Source organism: Mustela nivalis, assembly GCF_964662115.1.
Source record: "Mustela nivalis genome assembly, chromosome: 19".
Taxonomy (NCBI): domain Eukaryota; kingdom Metazoa; phylum Chordata; class Mammalia; order Carnivora; family Mustelidae; genus Mustela; species Mustela nivalis.
The window spans coordinates 37410648-37430069 of NC_139038.1; the positions used below are offsets into that span (position 1 = coordinate 37410648).

The 19422-nt window shown below is 57.6% G+C and overlaps 1 protein-coding gene across 4 annotated transcripts; it reads right to left on the reverse strand.

Annotated features, from left to right (window-relative positions):
• Positions 1 to 187: 187 nt before the first annotated feature.
• CCNF (cyclin F) lies at positions 188 to 19165 on the reverse strand. Of its 4 annotated transcripts, none has more exons than XM_082713439.1 (17): positions 19013 to 19165; positions 18177 to 18331; positions 17123 to 17229; positions 16042 to 16109; positions 14664 to 14917; positions 14268 to 14321; positions 13263 to 13367; positions 12862 to 12939; positions 10983 to 11134; positions 8391 to 8555; positions 6618 to 6741; positions 6180 to 6360; positions 5754 to 5841; positions 4026 to 4125; positions 3813 to 3940; positions 3029 to 3198; positions 188 to 2201 (listed from the first exon to the last, which is right to left on the reverse strand). In XM_082713439.1, the coding sequence occupies exons 1-17, from the start codon at positions 19026 to 19028 to the stop codon at positions 1780 to 1782; spliced, it is 2367 nt and encodes a 788-aa protein (XP_082569565.1). In that variant the 5' UTR covers positions 19029 to 19165; the 3' UTR covers positions 188 to 1779. The 4 variants fall into 4 exon arrangements, with proteins under 4 accessions (XP_082569565.1, XP_082569563.1, XP_082569566.1 ...); XM_082713437.1 differs by lacking the exon at positions 19013 to 19165 and adding an exon at positions 18725 to 19010; XM_082713440.1 differs by lacking the exon at positions 12862 to 12939 and having other exon boundaries at positions 19013 to 19140.
• Positions 19166 to 19422: the final 257 nt, after the last annotated feature.

Consider the following 19422-nt stretch of genomic DNA (forward strand, 5'->3'; position numbering starts at 1 on the left):
TCCATGGTGGGAGCTTAGGGTGGGGCTCTCCCGTTCTTATCTGGAGAGGCTCTCATCAGCACCGGCAGGTGGCATTACGTCCCCACTGGAGTAGTCTCCTAAAGGTGCAAGCTGAGAGGAGGCTTTTGTTAGTGGGCCACAAACAAGGAGGTGGGCAGTTCAGACAGGCACATCACTCAGCTGCCACTACCCTCATCACATTTAATCCCCACAACACCCCTGTGAGGTAGGTAGATGGCCCCATCTTACAGACAATACGGAGACTCACACATGCCCAGGGGCACAGTTGACTGGGAAGGTTGTGCCCAGGGGCACAGTTGACTGGGAAGGTTGTGCCCAGGGGCACAGTTGACTGGGAAGGTCGCAATCCCAACCATGCCCCACTCAGGGTGGTCAAAATTCTCTTATAGAAGCAGGAAGACAGCTCCCATCGGAGCACCCAAGTGCTCCAAGCACCCAGAAAAGCCACTAGGGAGTAGCTCTTTGTTCCAGAGCCCAGGTTCAAGAGCATTTGGGGGACACTCCTGGCCCAGTGGTTCTTTCCAATGTTCTGAGAAGAAACAAGCTATCCCAGAGTGGTCCACCTGAGGTGGGAGGGGGGCAGTCTGGAGCAGATCCCACCGGTTTTGGTTGCTGTACTCAGGAGGTGGCAGGTGTCGGGGAGCCTCAGGAACACAAGCAGATCCATCCTCAGCCAGCAGGTGGGGACAGGTCCTATGAGTCTCACTCTTCTGCCCTGGGGCCACCTCAGATGTTATAAATGACATTCAACTTTTTTTCTGATCTCTCTGGGAAGAGGGTCAGGAGACCACTCCGGTCTGAATCAGGTGCTCCTTTTTCCTTTAGTGGACCCTAAATGAAGTTAAGAATCTCTTTATAAAATTTAATGCCTTCTATCTTTAATTTTTCTTTTGTTTCCATCTTAGAAGAACTAAGGATGGAAATAAAGACATGAAAAGAAATGGCCTAGAAATTCAGTGCAAAGAGAGGTGTTCACACGGACACCACCTGCTGGGGACAAAGACAAATCACTCTGGAGGAAGGGACAGACTTCTGCAGGAGCTGAGAGTGTGGTGGGCAGGGAGCTTAGGGCCAAGACATCCAGGCCCTGGCCTGAAAGCAGTCAGGGCCTCCCACCTGGCGGTCCACTGTAGTACACAGCAGTGTGCAGGGGCAAGTCTCCCTCAGCAGGGAACCTGCCACCAAGTGAGGATGGGAACTGGCGGTGGGGGGGGCGGGGCGGCGCAGTATGAAGACAGTCGTGTGCTCAGAGCTGTCAGCTCCCCACTGGAACCCCAAACCAGATAGATGCCGGGAGGGGGGTTGTGCCAGGCCACCTGGTCACACGTGTTCTCAACTGTGAAAGCTATTGGCTCCTGGGATGAGATTCAGTTGGGGCCGGGGAGATCAGGGCATGGGCTCTAGCTCCCCAGGGAGAACAGGAAAGACACAAGAGGGAACAGAGACACAGGCTTCCCAGGGTGGGGCATGATTGCTTTGAGGCTGTTTCCAAAACAAAGAATCTGAGGTTTTGTTCTGATTCAGACATTGACGGGAATGGGACTACCCTGGAGAAAGAGACTTAGCGTCCCGTGTTCTCTCTGTTCCCTGTTTGAGAGCCACTAGGGGCCCACAGGGTGTCCACCTCCAGCGCCCCCTCATCTCCCTAGTGCGGCAGCAGCCCTCCCTCAGCAGACATTCCTTGCGACGAGTGGAGGCACGTGTGCAGCCTCAGCAAGCCCGGCTCAGGTCCCTCTCCTCCTCCTCCTTACTGGGGGTCTATAGGTTTTTCCTCTTCACCTGGGGAACGCTGCTCTCCAGAAGGCTTGGAGAGCGACACTGTAAACACGACTTCTTGGCATGGTGGTGGCAAGGATGTGTGTTTGAGTTGCTGCCTGGGGACAGCGCTGAGGTAGATTGGGGAGGGCCCCCCGAGACACTGTCCACGGAATTTGTGGGACTTGCGCTGCTGATGGAGGAGTACCCTGAGGTCACACTGTCCCTGCCTGGCTCCCTTGTGCCGCAGAGCCGAGGCTCAGGCCCTGGTGTCGGAGGTGTCTGGGGGCCTGGTACCCAGGTGTGCAGGTCCTGGCGTTCCCTGTCCTCTGGGCAGGCCTCCTCATCACTTGATTCCTGGCAGCAGTGCTGTTCGGGGCTCAGATAGACCACGGTGACATCAAGGATGCCACTGGGGGCCGTCACTGTGGGAGACACGGGGAGAGAGATGTGGCCACTGCCCAAGCAATGGGGTGCCCCCCTTGCCCAGCCAGGACCCCAGTGGCCCGGGTCCATCTCTTGACCAGGACAGGTATGGCTCTCAGTACAGTCCCCTGTATTGCTCTCCTTTGGGTAAGAAATTGAAGGTGGCACTCATTGTGACTTGGGGGACAGCAGGAAGCGACTACAGACTAGTCCTCAATAATTTACTTAATCCGGAGTGCCTGGGTGGCTCAGTGGGTTAAAGCCTTTGCCTTTAGCTCGGGTCATGATCCCAGGGTCCTGGGATCAAGCCCTGCATCGGGCTCTCTGCTCGGCAGGAGCCTGCTTCCTCCTCTCTCTCTCTGCCTGCCTCTCTGCCTACTTATGATCTGTCAAATAAATAAATAAAATCTTAAAAAAAAAAAAATTTACTTAATCCCCAAGTGGCCACCACAGCAAGTAATGGGAAAGTTGACAGAATCTGCTTGAGCTGGGCTTCCTTCATGTTCAGCTGGTCGAGAACACAAGGGCAGAGGCTCCACAGGCAGCTCTGGAGGGGCGCACAAGGCACAGAACCCAAAAAAGGCAGCGGGTGGCACATTTCACATGACGTTCTAGAAAGATCTGCTCATGAATTCCAGACAAGGTCTCCTCCGCCTCCCTGCTCTGGTGAGGCCCCTTCATGGGCCTGGACATAGGTCTTCTATCCTGGCCCCCCAGCCCCCCACCTTGCTCTGGTGTTCTAGGGGCTCTGCTCTCTCATGCCTCCCGTGTGTGAATCCCTCCTTCCAAGGGGGCATCTGGGTGGTCTCTGAGTCCCAGTGCTCACCGTCACCGTCCTTCTCTCCTTCGCTTTCCTGGTCACCCTCGTAGCCAGAGCAGTAGTCCAGGCTCCAGTCCAGAAAGCTGCCCAGCAGCATGTCCTCTTGGCTGGACAGCTCCGCAGTGGGCGTGGTGACGAAGCTGCCCCTGTCCTCCTGGAGGCTGTTCTCCCGCTTCCTGCAGGAGGGAAGAGCCAGCAGCCTGATCACAGGCAGCAGTGTGGGAGGCCCAGCCTGGCCCTCTGCAGCTGCCCACCCTTGGGAGGCTCACAGCAAGGCTCCTAGAGGCAGGGCCGGTGGCACAGTGAGGGGCTGCGCTCGGGACTTGGTGGGATCAACAGGAATTCCTGGGGTGGGTAAGGTGGGGGAGGCGAGTGATTCCAGGGGATCACACCAGAACACTGTGACGGGGGGTGCATGTGGCATAGACTTGGGAGACGAGGGTGGGGACAAGACCAGCCCGGGAAGTGTGGAGGGGCCAGGCCGAGAGTAAGAGCAACACCGTGGAACCGGGTGGCCCGTGGATGCCCATGTGGGGCTCGAGACTGTCTTTGCTCAAAGTGGCCCGCTGCACCAGAGAGAGGACAGGGCTGCTGACTGGAGATGGGGCCCAGGAACCAAGGCCTGGATTCAACCCCAGCTACATTTTTTGCGGGACCTGTTGCTTCTCCCTGCTACATCTTAGGAGCCCCCTGTGTAAAAGGGGGTCCATGGAGCCTCTCAAGACAGCCGCGGGGGCCACGAGGGAATCCAGGCCCAGCACATGCAGCTCCAGACCCGGGGCTCACGCACCGCTTGGTCCTTCTTCCTGACGGAGAGGTGAGGAAGGCGTGGATGTCCCCCGTGCTGAGGAAAGCCGCGGGCTCCGGGCTGCCCTGCTTCACTCCCAGAGCTGCGCACAGCTGCCCGTAGCTCAGCACCTGCAAGGAGACCGGGTCAGAGGGTGGGACGAGGCCCGGAGGGGCTGGTGTCTGGGGGGGCCTTGGGGGGCCAGGGTGTGGGCACCTCTTCCTGGCTGATCTCTTCATAGCGCTTGTCCTCGAACCGCTGCTTCACGGCAGTCAGAGACACTTGCCTGTAGTCCTTGGGGGCGTCATCGTGGAAGCTGCAAATGGGGGGATATATGAGGGACAGCAGGGCCACAGGCTGGGCTCTGGGGCAGCGACAGCAGCACCCCCAGCTCAAGGGACTCCGTTTTAGCCTCCACTTGCTGAAGCGAGAGAGTACAACAGGTGTTTAGAAACAGCCTAGCGATGGCAGGGCAGATGGGGCACCCTGCACGGATGTCCACAGTTGCCTCATTCCAATAGCCCCCACGTCCACCAGGGCACAAATGAGCAAGACGTGGTCTGCTTGTGCAGCAGACTGCGAAGCCAGTGGAAGTGTTACATAGGTGACAGGTTGGTTCTGAAGGGCCACATGAACAGGACTGTGTTTCTCTGAAGTGTCCAGAAATGGAAAATCCAGAGAGAAGGAAAGCTGGGGCTGGGGAACACAGGCCTGACCCACGAGGAGTGCGGGCTTTGAGGGCGCCGCCATGGTCTACAACTGATAGTCGGCACGGTCGCATGACCAAATACGCACGGTACGCTTAAAAAAAAAGGTTCGCTGGTAAAAAGTGTTTCCAATTTATCTGATGTGAAAATAAAAAACAACTCTGAGAGGCAGGGGAACAGCCTAGTAGCAACTACTGGGAGCTGGTGTCAGGTATGGACTATTCACACCCGTCATGGAGTGATGACACACACGTGGACCCATCAGCTCACCCATACTTCCCGTCCACTGGCTGTGACTAGGTACAACGGAAAACAGAGTCAGCCAACGCACATGCTGGCCCGAGGACACAGTGACCGGTTCCCCACGGTGGAGCAAGGCAGGGAGCAGGCCAGAGAAGGGGATACCCCCAGGGGCTTGGGGCCTGGCCAGAGAGTTCCGATCTCATTCTGGATGGTGTACAGAGCAGGGACCTCCCCCCCACAACAGAGGCAGTCCCTGAGATAATTCAGGGTGCAGCTGGGGAATGCATACGTGCAGGCAGCACAGGCCTCCAGAGCCAGGGAGACTCGGGAACGGAGAGAAATGGCAGGGCCCAGGTCCCCGCTAGGATGACTGAGGTATACCAGCCAAGCAGCCAACTCAATCTATGACAAGGAGGAATGGCTGGAGAGGGGAGCAGGGGTCTGGCCTACATAAGGCAGCGGCAGGGAATAGGTCCTGGGACTCAGATGTATTCTGAATCCCAGAGGTGCCCGAGGACAGACAGAAGGCCGGAACTGTCCAGCCCCTCACATGCAGGAAGAATGTGCGGAGCGTGGATGGGCAGAGGAGCTGGTGGCTGGGGTCTGGCACAGGCACGTGTCAGCAGCAGGTACCAGAGTGAGCGGGTGAGGGACAGGGCTGTGGCAGGAAGCCATTGCAGCCGGCCAACCCCTAACCCAGGGGACAAGCTGTCCCCCCGCCACACTGAACACGGCTCAGGAACACAGCCTCGATGTTTCTAGTACCGTCAGCTGCCTGTGGGATGAGCTGCAGTTGGGAGGGGCTACTGCGCTCATCCAGTGTCAAACCTGAACTGGGACGAACGTGGCCTGGCGTTTTTACATGTCGACCGTGAGAACACAGCGCACTGCGGGGAAGGTGTGTGTGGGGGGCTGCCAGCCAAGTCCCCGCGGGACGTGAGCACGAAGACTCCGTGGCGGCTGGGTGGGGGCTCGCGTCCGTCTGCAGACTCACCACTTCTGATGGAGGCTCAGGATGCAGGGTATGAGGTCTTCGCAGGAGAACCCGGTCAGGTCCCACAACCGTGGGGTCCAGGGCTGTGCTGGGGAGGAAAGCCGGGTGCTGGGGCCGTGCTGATGCCATCCCCGCTCTGCCCCCTGGCCCCCACAGTTCTGCCGTGCAGTTTCCTGGAGCTCGGGGTTACAGACGCCCCAGGCTCACTGTCGGTGGTGCGGGAATACTATGCTGGAGTCCCCTGTTCAGCTCACCCCCACAGGACAGCTACCATCCATGCCTGTGTCTCCTGGTCCGGGGCGGGCATGCTGCTTTGTCTCTCTCCCTCCCCTTTGTATGAGAGTCGCATCCCGTGTCCCAACTCAGGGGACCCCCAGGCCCTGGCTGAGCCCCCGCTGAGCAGCCGGCGGAGGGCAGGATCCTTACTCTGCCCGTGCATCAGCCTGGCGAGCAGCAGGGCGGCGGCGGCCAAACGGGCCGGGGCGTACACAGCCAGGCTGGTGTGCAGCAGCGAAAGCTCACACAGGAAGCTGCACAGGTGCTGGGTTCTTGGTGCTGCAGGGACCAGCGTCAGCAGGACATCCTTGTAATCCACCACAGTGGGGACCTAGATGGGATGGGAAGGAGACATGTGGTCCTGGCACGCAGAAAGCTCACCCACCCACTCAACAGGGCGGTGGCCTCACCCACATTCACACGGGCACCAGGGTCACTGTAACCAGAGGCAGCTCCGGCCTCAGCCCTCTGGGTCCAGGCAGACCTTTTGGAGCAGGAAAGCTCACACCGAGCAGGAGCCCCTGGTTCCTCCTGTCCCTCCCATGAATTCAACTCTGATGTGAAAGGAAACTGCCAATGGGCGCTTACCCGAATCTTCCCTTCCAGGGCAGAGATGATCTCTCCCATCATCCGCACCAGGTCCTCGTACTTGTAGGTGTTGTCCGTGAGCCACACAGCCTCGCGGATCGTCAGGATCTCCTTGCTGATGAACCTGGAATGTCAAGAAGGGATCTGAGCGCTGAGTCTGCTCTCCCTGGAGGCAGCCATCACTTGAGTCCCCAGTGACGGGGGGTGGGGGTCAAAGAGCGGATGAACTGCCCAACTCCCAAGAGGAAGAGATGAGCTCGTGTGACCCTGTCCCAAGGCTCTGCAAAGGAGGCGGGACTGGTGCCGGCTGTGGGAGGGGCCAGGCTCCAGGCAAGCCAGTGTCTGCACGAGGCACCCACGGTCTGGTCAATCCTCTGGTGATCTGAGGATTAGGCCACCCTTTGCAGAGCGCACGTAAACAAGAGCTTGAACCTGGAAGCCAGGGAGCCAGCGGACCGACCGGAGCTGGGGCTTGCTGGAAGGTGTGTCCTCAGCACAGGCGTGGCCACAGGAATCTCCATTGTCCCTTAAGCAGGAAGCCACCCTGTTCTCTACTCTCCAGCAGCCCCAACTAGCAGGGAACACATTGGTCTGGCAGACTGCCAGCAGGGGAGCAGGGCCACGCTGGTGGTTGCTCTGTCCTGGGGCCTCTGTAGCCTCCCCATTCCCTATAGGCTTGGCCAAGAGACGGGAGATCGGAGAGCACAGGTGGGCATCTCTGCCTCTAGATCTATATAAAGCATCTCACTGCTTGCCAGTTGGCGGCCCAGTAACTCTGTTCCTGATTACAAGGATGTAATGATGCTGCTTGGGCATGAGGTGATGAGGCCCGTCTGTTCTGCCACCTCTAGTGAGAAGGTCTGGACGCAGGGTCCCATGAACACACCCTGCCTGCGGTCCCAAGCCCACACTGGTCCCCTAGAAACCGCATGTCCTATTCCTCTCATGGCCTTGTGACCTAGCACACTGCGAAGTTGGACATAGTGGGCTCAGGGGTCACCAGGGGTGGCAGAGACTAAGAAAGGAGCTGGAGCTTTCCATGACCTCGTGACATACAAAAACCACCCAAACAATGTAAGCCTGGAGCCCCTGCCTCTGGGCTACATGCAAAGGAAGTGCGCGTGTTTGAGCGTACCCCACTACATGTGGCGAGCCTGTCTCTCACCCCCACCCCCCCGCCGGCTCACAGACAAGGCCAGCCAGTCTGCAGAATGCTGCCAGGGGCACAGCAGACCACACGGAATGTAAGAGAACAAGAACAGGCAGATGCTTCCAGGGCAAAACTGGGGCAGAGACATAAGCCGGTCCCACATGAAGAGTCAGAGTTGTCAGGGGTGCAGGCAGCTGTCCGAGGAGGCACCCCATGTTCGTGGTGGGACTGGAGTGTTCTGGGAGCCGGCTGGGGGCGTGAGACCCTCTAACTGCTGGTCTCCGGTGACGTAGGCTAGAGAGCTCGACCGCTGAGAAGGGTCTTTCTATGAGCTCAGCAGGGAGACCCTAGAGGGCAGGTCTCCACATCACTCTCAGGGGCCTGGGAAAGAAGGACCCGGCCTGTACCACTGAGCAAGGCCATTCTTTGGGGTCCCCGCAGGCCAGGATGAGTGGCCGCCCACATGCCGAGGTTCCGTCACTGCCTGGGGAGAACTACTCTGCTTGCGCTCGTCCCGCAGCTCAGACCCCCATCTGGTGAGGTGCGACACTGAAGGCTTAATTTCAGCACTAAGCCCACCGGGGAAGCCCGTCCCGCAGGCCCTGCACTGGGAGGCTCCCTACCGGGTACAGATGACCATGCAGGCGATGCCCAGCAGCTGGAGCCTGTACCGGGGCACCAGCCTCCGCCGCAGGTACCGGTCCACGCACTCCACGGTCAGGTGAAGGCACAGGCTCGTGAAGTCCTTCATGGTGGCCACTTCCACCAGCCAGTCAATCAAGATGTACCTGCAGGACAAGCACCAGCCCTGAAAACGAGGGCGAGCACCCCATTCCCACCTGGCCCACCCGTACTCAGAGAGTGAGCAGGTCATCTGCAGTGCTGTCTATGTACCCGGGAACTCATCCCGGCCGGAGACGCTGGCTCCAAGGGGGCTGGGAGGGCCCCAAGGTTGCTAGGTTCCTAGAAGGAAGCTGGGCTCACACACCTGTGTCCCCTGCCTTCTCCCCGGGGACTGCCAGGTACTGGAGGAGCCCAGACACAGGTAGGGGACAAGGGGGGCCACCCTGTAGGGCTGAGGGTAGATCACAGGGCCAGGGAACAGTCACGCAAAGCTGGAAGACCTCTGGCCCTCCTACAAACCCAAATCCTCCCCAAGGAGCGGCCTGTCCACAGGGTCATTTATCTCGACCCTCTGCAGTGGGGCAGAGAGCAGGAATGGAGCTCAAGGTGGACGCCCCTGAGCCTGGCACTGGACTTCTCAGGCACCCTGCACAGATGAGGGGTCCCTCCTCTAGGGGGCTTAACCTGGGGCCAGCACCGCAGACCACACATGGGAGTGCTGGGTGCCATGGCAAGGACACCCGAGGGTGGTCCACGCCTCTCTGAACAAAGGAAAAGAGCCCAGGAGCGAGAGGGAGAAGACACGTAAAGCTGCCGAGTTCCAGACAAGAGTTCCAGGTGCTGGGTAGAAGCATCTGTCACAGGTCAGGAATAGGATGTAGTAAAGAAAGACAGCCTGAGACAGACAGCCTGTGTTTCCTCCTGAAGCTGGAAGAGCGTGTGAGTGCTGCCAGGTGTATGAGGTTTAAACCAGCCAACACTGGGAACAGAAGAGGACGCTGCCCCTACCCAGACTGAGTGACCTTAACAATGGGACTTCTAAAAACCAACCACCCAGAGTGCCTGGATGGCTCAGTTGTTAAGTGTCTGTCTTTGGATCAGGTCATGATCTCAGGGTTCCGGGATCGAGCCCCGTGTTGGGGGGCCGGGGGCGGCAATTCCTGCTCAGCAGGGAGTCTGCTTCTCCCTCTCCCTCTGCCCTTCCCCCTGCTTGCTTGCGCACACTCTCAAATAAATAAAATCTTAAAAAAACACAACCAAATCGTACACTTTAAAATGGCTAAAACCTAGACCAACATAATGTCGTATGTCAGATACACTACACCTCAGTGTAAAAAACAAAAAAGGTAGCTGTGGCTCGGTATAGAGAAAAATGAAAAGAAGTTCAACTCAAAGGCTGAGGTGATGTTAGTATTTCAACAAAATTCTGTTGTTCTGGAAAAGAAGAAAGTGTCCCCAAAACAGAACAGCCACAGTCCCCCAAAAAAGGGCTGATGGAGAGGGGTACAAGGTGCTCTCAGGATACAGCTTCCCACAGGAGGAGGAACAAGTGGGAGAGAAGGGGGCCGCAGCCGCCGGCACTGGCCCAGGATTCCAGAGCACAAGGGCTTGCTGACACAGGATATGCGACCCTGCACCGTGTGCGTGACACCAAGTCCCTTCAGGGAAGGCACGATAACATTAAACACAAACGTCTACTGAGCACGTCCTAGGAGCTGCTGGAGTACAGCCAGAGCCTGGCCCTTCGAAAGCCAAAGCATGCGTTTAATTAATTGAGTGATTTTTTAGAGATAAAGTGGAGACAGGGAGAGGGAAAGAGAATCTTAAGCAATCTCAGCGCCCTGAGATCATGACCTGAGCCCAAATCAAGAGTTGGACGCCCAACGGATTGACCCCCAGGGCATTCCTTCAAAGCATATCTAGAATCTGGTGGAAGCTTAAAGTATTATTTATGTCCCTGTTATTTTCTTTTCTTTTCTTTTTTTTTTTTTAAGATTTTATTTATTTATTTGACAGAGATCACAAGTAGGCAGAGAGGCAGGCAGAGAGAGAGAGAGAGAGGGAAGCAGGCTTCCTGCGGAGCAGAGAGCCTGACGCGGGGCTCGATCCCAGGACCCTGAGATCATGACCCGAGCCGAAGGCAGCAGCCCAAACCACTGAGCCACCCAGGCGCCCCTCCCTGTTATTTTCGATCATCTCCCATGATGCAGTGAAAAGCCTCAGCGGTGGGTGGGCCGCAGGAAGCAGCAGGGCATGGGGGGCTGGAGGCCACCCCCAGGGCCGCGGACCCTTGTCGGCCACACTGACGCCCACACAAGGCTGTGTAAAGAAGATGTGGTGTTTTGGCTGCTGAAACCGGTGATACAACGTTGTCATTTTAGAAAGACGCTTCAAATGGTTTAACACGTTCTGAGGATTAAAAAGGAAACAAGCACAGACACTCACGGGGGATGTTTTCTCTTCGAAGCCCTGGATAACACCCGGTGGAGGCTCGAGTGGAACGGGACAGGCAGCCCCTCTGCCCCCGGAGCCCTGCCACTGCTCAGCCTCGCCCACCGTCCCGAGCAGACGCTGGCCCTCGAGGTCCTCACCTCATGGTGTCGCTGAGGCCCTTCTGCACGGAGAAGACCTGCTGCTTGCCCATGGCGCGGGAGGTCTGGAAGAGCTGGCGCACCACGCTGTCTGAGGCCTTGGCGTCAAGGCCCAGCTGGCTTCCGTGCGCACAGGCTTTGGCTAAAGACAGCTGCGGGGACAGACACGGCTGTGAGCGCGAAGCCACGGGCTGCTGAGGGAGAAGACAGTGTGGACACAGGGGGTGTGTACACCTTCTCTGCCTTCCGGAAGCAGCACAGCTCAGGTTTTAACTACTCCTTGTGAAATAAACACCACATCACGTGGTAACGGACCTCAAGAGGGACAAAACGCGCATAATGGAGTCAGCGTAGCAAAGTGGCCAAAACCGGCTGGAGGTTCAGATGACTTGGCTTTAAAACCTGGGTCTGTGTGAATGCCACAGGCAAACGAACTGCTGTGTGCCTCAGTTTCCCTTCTCACAAGGGCCTAATGGCACCTGCCTTGGTAGCTGGGTATGTGGGTTGACTGAACCGCATCCTCCACTTGGCACGGGCCCCGGCACCTCTAGGCCCTCCAGTGGTAACTAGCAACCATTTCTAGGTATTTCCTTCCAGATGTTTCCACGCATTCCTGATCATAACGCAGAGGCATTTATCTTCTCTCAGCTCACTTAGCGTTAGCATGGTTTGGGACACCTGGGTGGCTCAGAGGGTTAAACCTCTGCCTGTGGCTCAGGTCATGATCTCAGGGTCCTGGGATCGAGTCCCGCATTGGGCTCTCTGCTTGGCAGGGAGCCTGCATCCCTTTCTCTCTCTGCCTACTTGTGATCTTTGTGTCAAATAAATTTAAAAAATCTTTAAAAAAAACAAAAAAAAACATGGTTCCTTAGCATATGAAACTCCTGTAAGCACGTTTCACCTGTTCCTCCTTCTGGGGTTTGATCTGTTTTATTATTTTGAGGAACATCTCGGTGCAGCTGTTTCGGGGCTGGACCCCGTCTGCTTACATGGTCACCCACAGGGGCAGCCGTGCCAAAGTATTTTCTGAAAGGTCCACGTGGATTTTCATACCAGCTAGGAGAATGTTATTTTATCACATCTTTGCCAGCAAAAAGTGCTATCGTGAAAAAAGTGTGTTTTCAGAATATTAAGGATCCACTCAATACGCACAGAGAAAAGACCTACATACACACGCTATTGTTGAGCTGTGGGCCCCGATGACTAGCACTGAGGGGGCACACTGCCCCGGACTTGGACCAGCTGTTTCTATTTCCTCCTGTGCGGGAGCGCGATGTCAGAATGTTGCTATTCTTACGATTAGTTAGAGTTGCCGAGAGAACCGTACTATTCAGTGCTCTCGCTGCTGCAGATCTGCTGACTGCCTGGGACACAAACATCGCTGCATCTGTGAGCTGTCAGGCTGGGCCACCTGCTGCTCTGTAATTTCTTCCCTCACTTTTAGGGCAGAGGACTCTCAAACACCGCCCCTGGTGGGGCAACAAGAGCATTTCTACCTGCTTGGCAAAGGGGGACTGTCTTTGATTTGTCCTAAATGAGAATTCCTTACAGCTGTAAGAGGAGAGCACCAGGAGAACACCCCCGGCAAATCCCTTGTGTCCTGGTCCTAACCCTGGCTGACCCAGGGAGCAGGACATCACGAGTGCTCACAGAAGACGGTGTGAAGCGGCACCCAAGAACAGAGAGGCGGGCTTGGAGGCTCCTGGGTGAGGCGCAGGAAGGAAGCACTCGCAGCCCCCCCACCTCCCGCAGCAACACTCCTGGAAGGCCTGGCGCTGCCCTGGGCCGGTCCTACTGCCTCTGAGTGGGAGCCCGGGCAGTCTCCACACCACGGGCCCCACGAGAGGAGCTGGACGGAGAAGGCCGGCTCCTGCCTCACCTGTGCTTCCCAGCAGCCTTTGGCCGCGTAGTCCCTGAGTTTCCGGAAGCTGTGGAGGCATCGCCCGGGATCTGACATCTGTCAACGGGAGAGAGGCACCGTGCTCTTACACAGTTGTGTCTCTGGAAAACTCAGAATCAACCCATTGAATCTTAAATGTTCTTCCCAATACGCCCCGAGGGTCTACGGCTTGGCCTCCTTCCCAGACCCTTGTCTAAGAAATGGTGGTGGTTGCTGGGGGCAGCTATGCAAGCAGCTGCGGGCCAGAGGCTCCTGGTGCTCGGGGAGCTGCCAAAGGGTCCGCCCACCCCCATGCAGACCCAACCTTGCCGACGGCCCATCTGGAGACCGCACCTTAGGCCAACACACAGCCTCCTCTCCCCAGACCCCAGCTCACTCACATCCATCCTCCTGTCACGTTCCCAGAGGAGGTACGAGCTGGCCAGACAGCCCTGATTGGCAGACTCTTCAAACAGATCCTGGGCCTGCTGCTTCCGCTCTTCATCCTACAACAAACCCCAGCATAGCAGCTTTCTTCACCCTGCTCCCAGACTCCAGCTTCTCCCAGCGGCCCCTCTCCTGCTCCCAGACTCCAGCCTCTCCTAGTGGCCCGCGCCCCGCGTCCTGCTCTCTGCAGATACCAGCCTCTCCCAGCGGCCTCCTCCACCCTGCTCCCCCAGAACACCAGTCTATGGGCCACCACGGTCTCTCCGCGGACCTCTCAGTTGTCATATTTGGGAGTCTTTCTTTTACCAAAATGAGTTAACTAAACCAGGAGTGGAAACGACTTCTCTCAAGATATGTGCTCTCACAACCACCGGGAAAGCGAGCTTCAGGGCTCTGCCCTCACGGGCCCCCACCCTCCAGGGTTTGTGAGGTTTGTGTTTGGCTCGCCTCTGGGCTGCCAGAGGGTCAGCGCTCCATACCAGCCCTCCCAGAGGGTGGCACACAGGTTTTCCTGAGGCTTCTCCCAGGCCTCGCTCACGCTCAGTGTCCCTCCCTGCTGCTGCACCAGTCACCAGAAGCTACCACTTTCCCTGAGTTTGCTGCAGAGCTGGCTTCTTAATCATGAGCTTGGTAAAGCTTTCTTCAGCATAAGGAGGTCCATGGGAAGAGCGAGAGAGGCTGCCCGGAGCCAGGCCACGAAACCAGCCCATGGCCCAGCAAGTACTCAGACACTCTGCCAGGCTCTAGGCTTCTTCCAACAGGTGGGGCTGGCCTGGGTGTTACACCCCGCATGACCCCTCCTGCGGGTCAAGTCCCATGTACTTCCTGCTCCCTGGTGTCTGCAGCTGCCGGAAAGGCAGGCAGCACAGAAACAAGGAGCCCCGTGCTCCATGTCCACGTGCTCGGGGGCCCAGGGCCACCGCAGCTGGCACAGGGTCCAGGCGGGACGGACGACTCACCTCGAAGAGACTGAGCACTCTCCCCAAGCAGTGCAGTATAGACGCCCGGTGAGTCTGAGCAGCGAGAGGAGGAGGAGAAAGTGTGATCATCGGTGGAAAGAGGACTTCCAGGGCACCACCCTTCCCCATCCACCTGTCCCTATGGCCCCTGCCTGGCTCATACCCTACCCTGAGGGCTGCTCCCTGATTTCAGGCTTCGAGGAGCTGGGGTCCTGTGTTCCCAGCTGTCAATACATTTTCAGCCCAGACCCTCATGGGATTCCCTTGGAGCCCCAGTGGTGAGGCTTCCTCTCCTGCTGGCTCATCTCTAGATGCCCGCACGCCCACGCTCCCGATTTTCCACAGCTCCACTGCCGTCAGGTGCCTGGCTTTACGTGGTCCAGTGTCTCTACTCACCCTATGGGGCTCGGACCGTCCGGCATGCGGGCCCCACGTGTGTCCCTCGCCAGGACCCACCCCCTGCAGCTGGCACTCCGCCCTGAGGCTCTCATGAACCACGGCCTTGCAGCAGCTTCCAGACACCGACCACGGGGGTCGGATGAAGAGCCAGATGAAGGGCGCGGCACCCACATTCAGTCGCTCCGCGAGACTGAAGAACCGAGAAGCCTTCAGGCCATTTACCTCCGCACGGGCTTCATCAGACACAGACACTGCGGACACGGACAGAATGTTACCCCAGACATCTCTGACAGACAGGTGCACAGAAGTCTCGATGGCTTTTTTCAAAGTCGACAATCTCACGCCTGCTACAGTACAACATTGCTGGTATTGAAGGAGAGCAGAGCCCTCCAAGATGGGGGCTCCTCCCTTTCTTCCCCTACCTTGTGAATCACGTGTCCCTGACAGGGTCCTCCCAGCAGCCTAGGATCTGAAGGTCTGGGAGCTACAGCCTAAACCCACTCTAGCAGGTGTGGTGTTTCCTGTGGGGCTAATGTTCCAAATCTGTCTGGTGGCGATGGCTACACCACGCTGTGAGGGAGGTGTGTACAAATTGCTGGCTTGGACACTTGGGGCGGGTGAGGCGGATGGTACGTGAGTCCTGTCTGGAACCGCTGTCTGATGGGGCAGCAGGACTGCTCCTCGCCTCTACTGCTCTCAAGAGTCCTATAGCAGGGGCTGACTTGGTAAGATGCCACATCTTTGAGCAGCAGCGTAGCAGCTCTCCCCAGGCTTTATGTGTTTGGGAGTTGCAAATGGACACCCTACAGGCTGGTTCTGTGTGCTAAGCAACAGGGCAGGCACTGGGACAGGAGAAGGCTGCCCGGGTTCTTTCAAGGAGCACCTGTTCCCTGAGGGGCGAAGGAGTTCAGGCACCAGGACGGCTTTGACCTGCTTGGACCTGCCTCCCACTGGAGCCGGGGCTACTGTGTTATGAACACCCCATGGAATTAGGCATTCTTTGATCGCTGCCCCAGAGTTCCAGGGAGGAACTGTGGCCAAGGAAGGAGAGGAGCCAGCATCTACATGTGGGCTGCAGGGTTCACTGGACGGAGCAGGGAATTGCTGGGGGGCGGGGGGGAAGCCTGGCTTGCCTGAGTAGCCTCCCCTCCCCCCACTCTAAGTCTCAAAGCATTCATCAAAACAAGGTTTGTTAAAATACAGACTCAAAGTTCACCAGCACATCCCACTCCTGTGAGCATAGGCTGCTGAGGGGAGAAGCCTGCAGCTGGACCTGGCAGGGATAAGGGGTGAAGGGGCGAGGAAGGGCTCATGCCTGTTCTACAAGGTCGGCACTGAGCTGGGTGAGGCCAGCCTTGGCCCCGGGAGGACTTACGGCCTTCATTGTAGAGGTAGGCTATGCCCAGCTTCACGGCAGCTTCAAAATTTCCCTTTTCGGCAGCCCTAGACCATTAAAAACACACAGCATCACCTGTGTTGTCCCGGGAAGTTCCTGTCCCTCCACAGCACCCGACGCTAGAACGCTTGTTTCCTAACTGGGGATTTTTTAGGTAATGCAGTCAAATATCACTCATCCATGACGCGCGACAACATGGACCAACCTTAAAGGCATTCCAAGCACAAGAACGCAGCCACAGAACACCACATGTTGTAAGATTCCCCTTACGTGAAATGTCCACAGCAGGCAAATCCACGGATAAGTGGGCAGATGTAGTGCTGCCTGGGACTGGGGGGATTGCAGGGAAAATAGGGAGTGGGCACTGAAGTCAAGCCCTATTCACTCTGGCTTTGCCACAGGAGTAGTGAGGATGTTCTCAAGTTAGTGGCGATGCTTGCACAACTCTGTGATTCTATAACCACTCTTTAACTCTAAAACCACCGAGTTGCACACCTTCAATGAAGAAATCACATGGTATGTGGCTTAGGTTTCAGGCGGCCTGTGTGGAGCCACCGACACGCAGGGACAGTAGGTCTAGCCACTAGCATGCTGGGGCTCCCAAGATGAGGGGCTCACACCTGATCTGACCTCCCTCTGGGTCCCAACTCCAGCAGGAAGATGGGATCAGCCAGGGAGTAAAATCTAAAACGAGTGAAATCACAAGCTTTGAACTAAAAAATAAAATAAAAAAATAAAAAGAGGGTTGAGTAAAATTTCCACAGGGAGGTGACCTGCATTTGAATCATGCAGACTGGTCCCAGCCCAAGGGAGACCATTCGAAGCATGACAGTGACTAATGAGTCTGGTGGGGCTGGTGGCACGGATGGCCAATGACTGTGCTTCATGTGACTCCACGGGTGACGCTGACAGCCCTCAGTCCCTCCCTGGGGGGTGAGGTGTGGGCAAGGGCAACTGCAAAAGAAAAAGCCTGCCCAGGTCAGGCGCTGGGACACAGGCTGGCATACCAGGGAGGCCCAGAGACGAGAGAAAACGGAGCTGTGGTCAGGGGCACGGATACCTTTCAAAGAGCTTCAGGTTCCTTGGAGAAGGCCACAGTTCCTGGAAGCTGGCACATGCCCACACGCTGGCATGGTTGTCCACCAGGTATTTCAGGTGGGAATGCACCTGCAGAACAACGCAAGGGCAGGGATTACCATGGGCCCTCCCAGAAGCCCCACTCCTGGAGCCCTTGAACATGGGACAAAGACAGATGGAGGGCCCCCTGTGGATCAAAGTCATGGCTACTTTAAGAGATGGAAAAAACAAGTTTCTCGGAGGCTCTAAAGGTGGGGACAGTGCTGCCAGAAGGGGGAATAAGCATCCAGACTGAGAAAGGGGGAGTCGCCCCCGTAAGGGTGTATTCCCTACTTGACTCTAACGGGAGCAAGTAGAACAGAATTATGGTTTGTGCTCCTCTACCTGGGGCTTTGCCAGTGGGAACATAGCTGGCGTCTGGAGGTCAATGGAGGGTCTAGAAAAAGACCAATAAACTCAATACCACTCTGGTCGGAGGCAGGAAGTGCCTCAGTTAGGAGCCCTGAGCCCAGGCGACCGTTTCAGGGGCTTAAGTTTCCATTGCTATTGAATACTCAGCACACGGAGGTGGCTTTGGGAGTCAGAGAAACAAGTTCCTGGACAAGTTTCCTGGACTCTTCCCACCAATTTGCTGTACGCCCTTGAGTAAGTCAGTCTGAAGGAGGCTGTTGAGTATGTGCAAACTGACTCCCAGGGTCCCTTTCAGGGCTCGATACTACATGTGGTTTGTCCTCGTGAATGTATTTTTGTTTTCTTTAACACTCTTATTCTTAAGAGGTGAGAAATTCACCACCACGTTAGGGTCCTTTCTCTGTCAGACATCACAATGAACAGATTCAAAACATACTGCACTATGTTTCAGCTTTTCGATTGCAACAACCTCAAACACCTAGTAACAACATCACGCTTGTTGCCTCTTCCCTCTCTTGTAGCCAAAATGTTGTTCTGACACTGAAGAACTGAAAGCCCTGATGGGACAACCAACAAGTCAGGCCAACAAGCTACAGGGCTGATGCCACTTTAATCTGGTGACTTACAGCTCGGACAGCCAGGATGTCCCCAACAGAAAGCCACTTCAGGATATGAAAGAGCACATCTTCAGGGAGGCTCAAGATGGTTAAGTTTCGGGGTCTCCTCTTTATCCTTCGCTTTGTAGGGTAACAGAAACACTTTGCACACCGGCAGTGGATCACTGAAGAAGAACAGCAGAATGGTGTCGGGGATGTGCAGGAAGGGAGCTGCGCTGACAGGCACAGTTGTATCTGAAGACGACTGAACAGAAGGAACCGGCCGCATTTCTCGTCCCAAACAAGCGTTATTTAAAAGAGTGGGGGCCCACGGATTCCCGCAGCCACAATCATTCATTCAGAGTCAGGAAGTGCTTAAGGCAAACAGGAGGCTAGCCTGGAGCTTGGCTACTGGGACGAGAGCGGCCAGGGCGGAGGCTGGTTCTGCCCTCCGACCCCTGCCCATCTCCAGGACGATACAGCAGGAGCCCCTCGCCCCGCTCACCTGGTGTCCTCCCCGCCGCCCGCCCCTCCGGAGGCCTTCCTGCCCTGCCCGGCTCCGCACCGGGGTCGCCTACCAGCAATTACCGGGCCGCGCGGGGCGCCCGGGGCCCACGGGGTAGCTGGATGGTGCCGCCACACCGTCCTCGTCCGCTCTAGGCGGGTCGCGCTACTCTCCGGCCGGGACAGGTGCCCGGCCCGGCGCGGGGTGTTCACGCCGAGCCCACTCGCACCCGCGGCGCCGCCAGGCATTTAAACCGCGCGCCCGACGAACGCCGCTGTGACGCCCCGCACGCGGGGCCGAAGGGCCCGAGCCGCCCCGCCCGTTGTCCGCTCGCCGTCCGCCGCCCGCGCCAGGCACTCACCACCGCCGCTCCCCATCGCCGTCGCCGCCGCCAATTCCGTCGCCCGCGCCCCCGACGGCCGTCAGCCCCACGCGCCCAGCGCAGGCGCAAACCTGCCCCGCCGCCCGCCCGAGTTTTCAAATGCGCCCGGCCCTCCCATTGGCCGGCCGGGGGGGGCGCGCGTCGCCGGGCCGCCGGGCCCCGGCCCCGGCTCCGCCCTCCCGCCCGCGCCGGGCGCTCGCGATTGGCCACGCCAGGACGCGAATTCGAACGCCGGCCATTGATTGGTGGATTCCGCGCGGCCGCCCCGCCTCCCCGGGCGGGGTGGGAGGGGTCCCCGGGGGAGTGCGGCGTCGCCCCGCTGGCGGGGGCGTCTCTGTGCGTGAGCCCGGGCGGTTCTGGCGGCGTGGGGACAGGCGAACAGCGTCCGC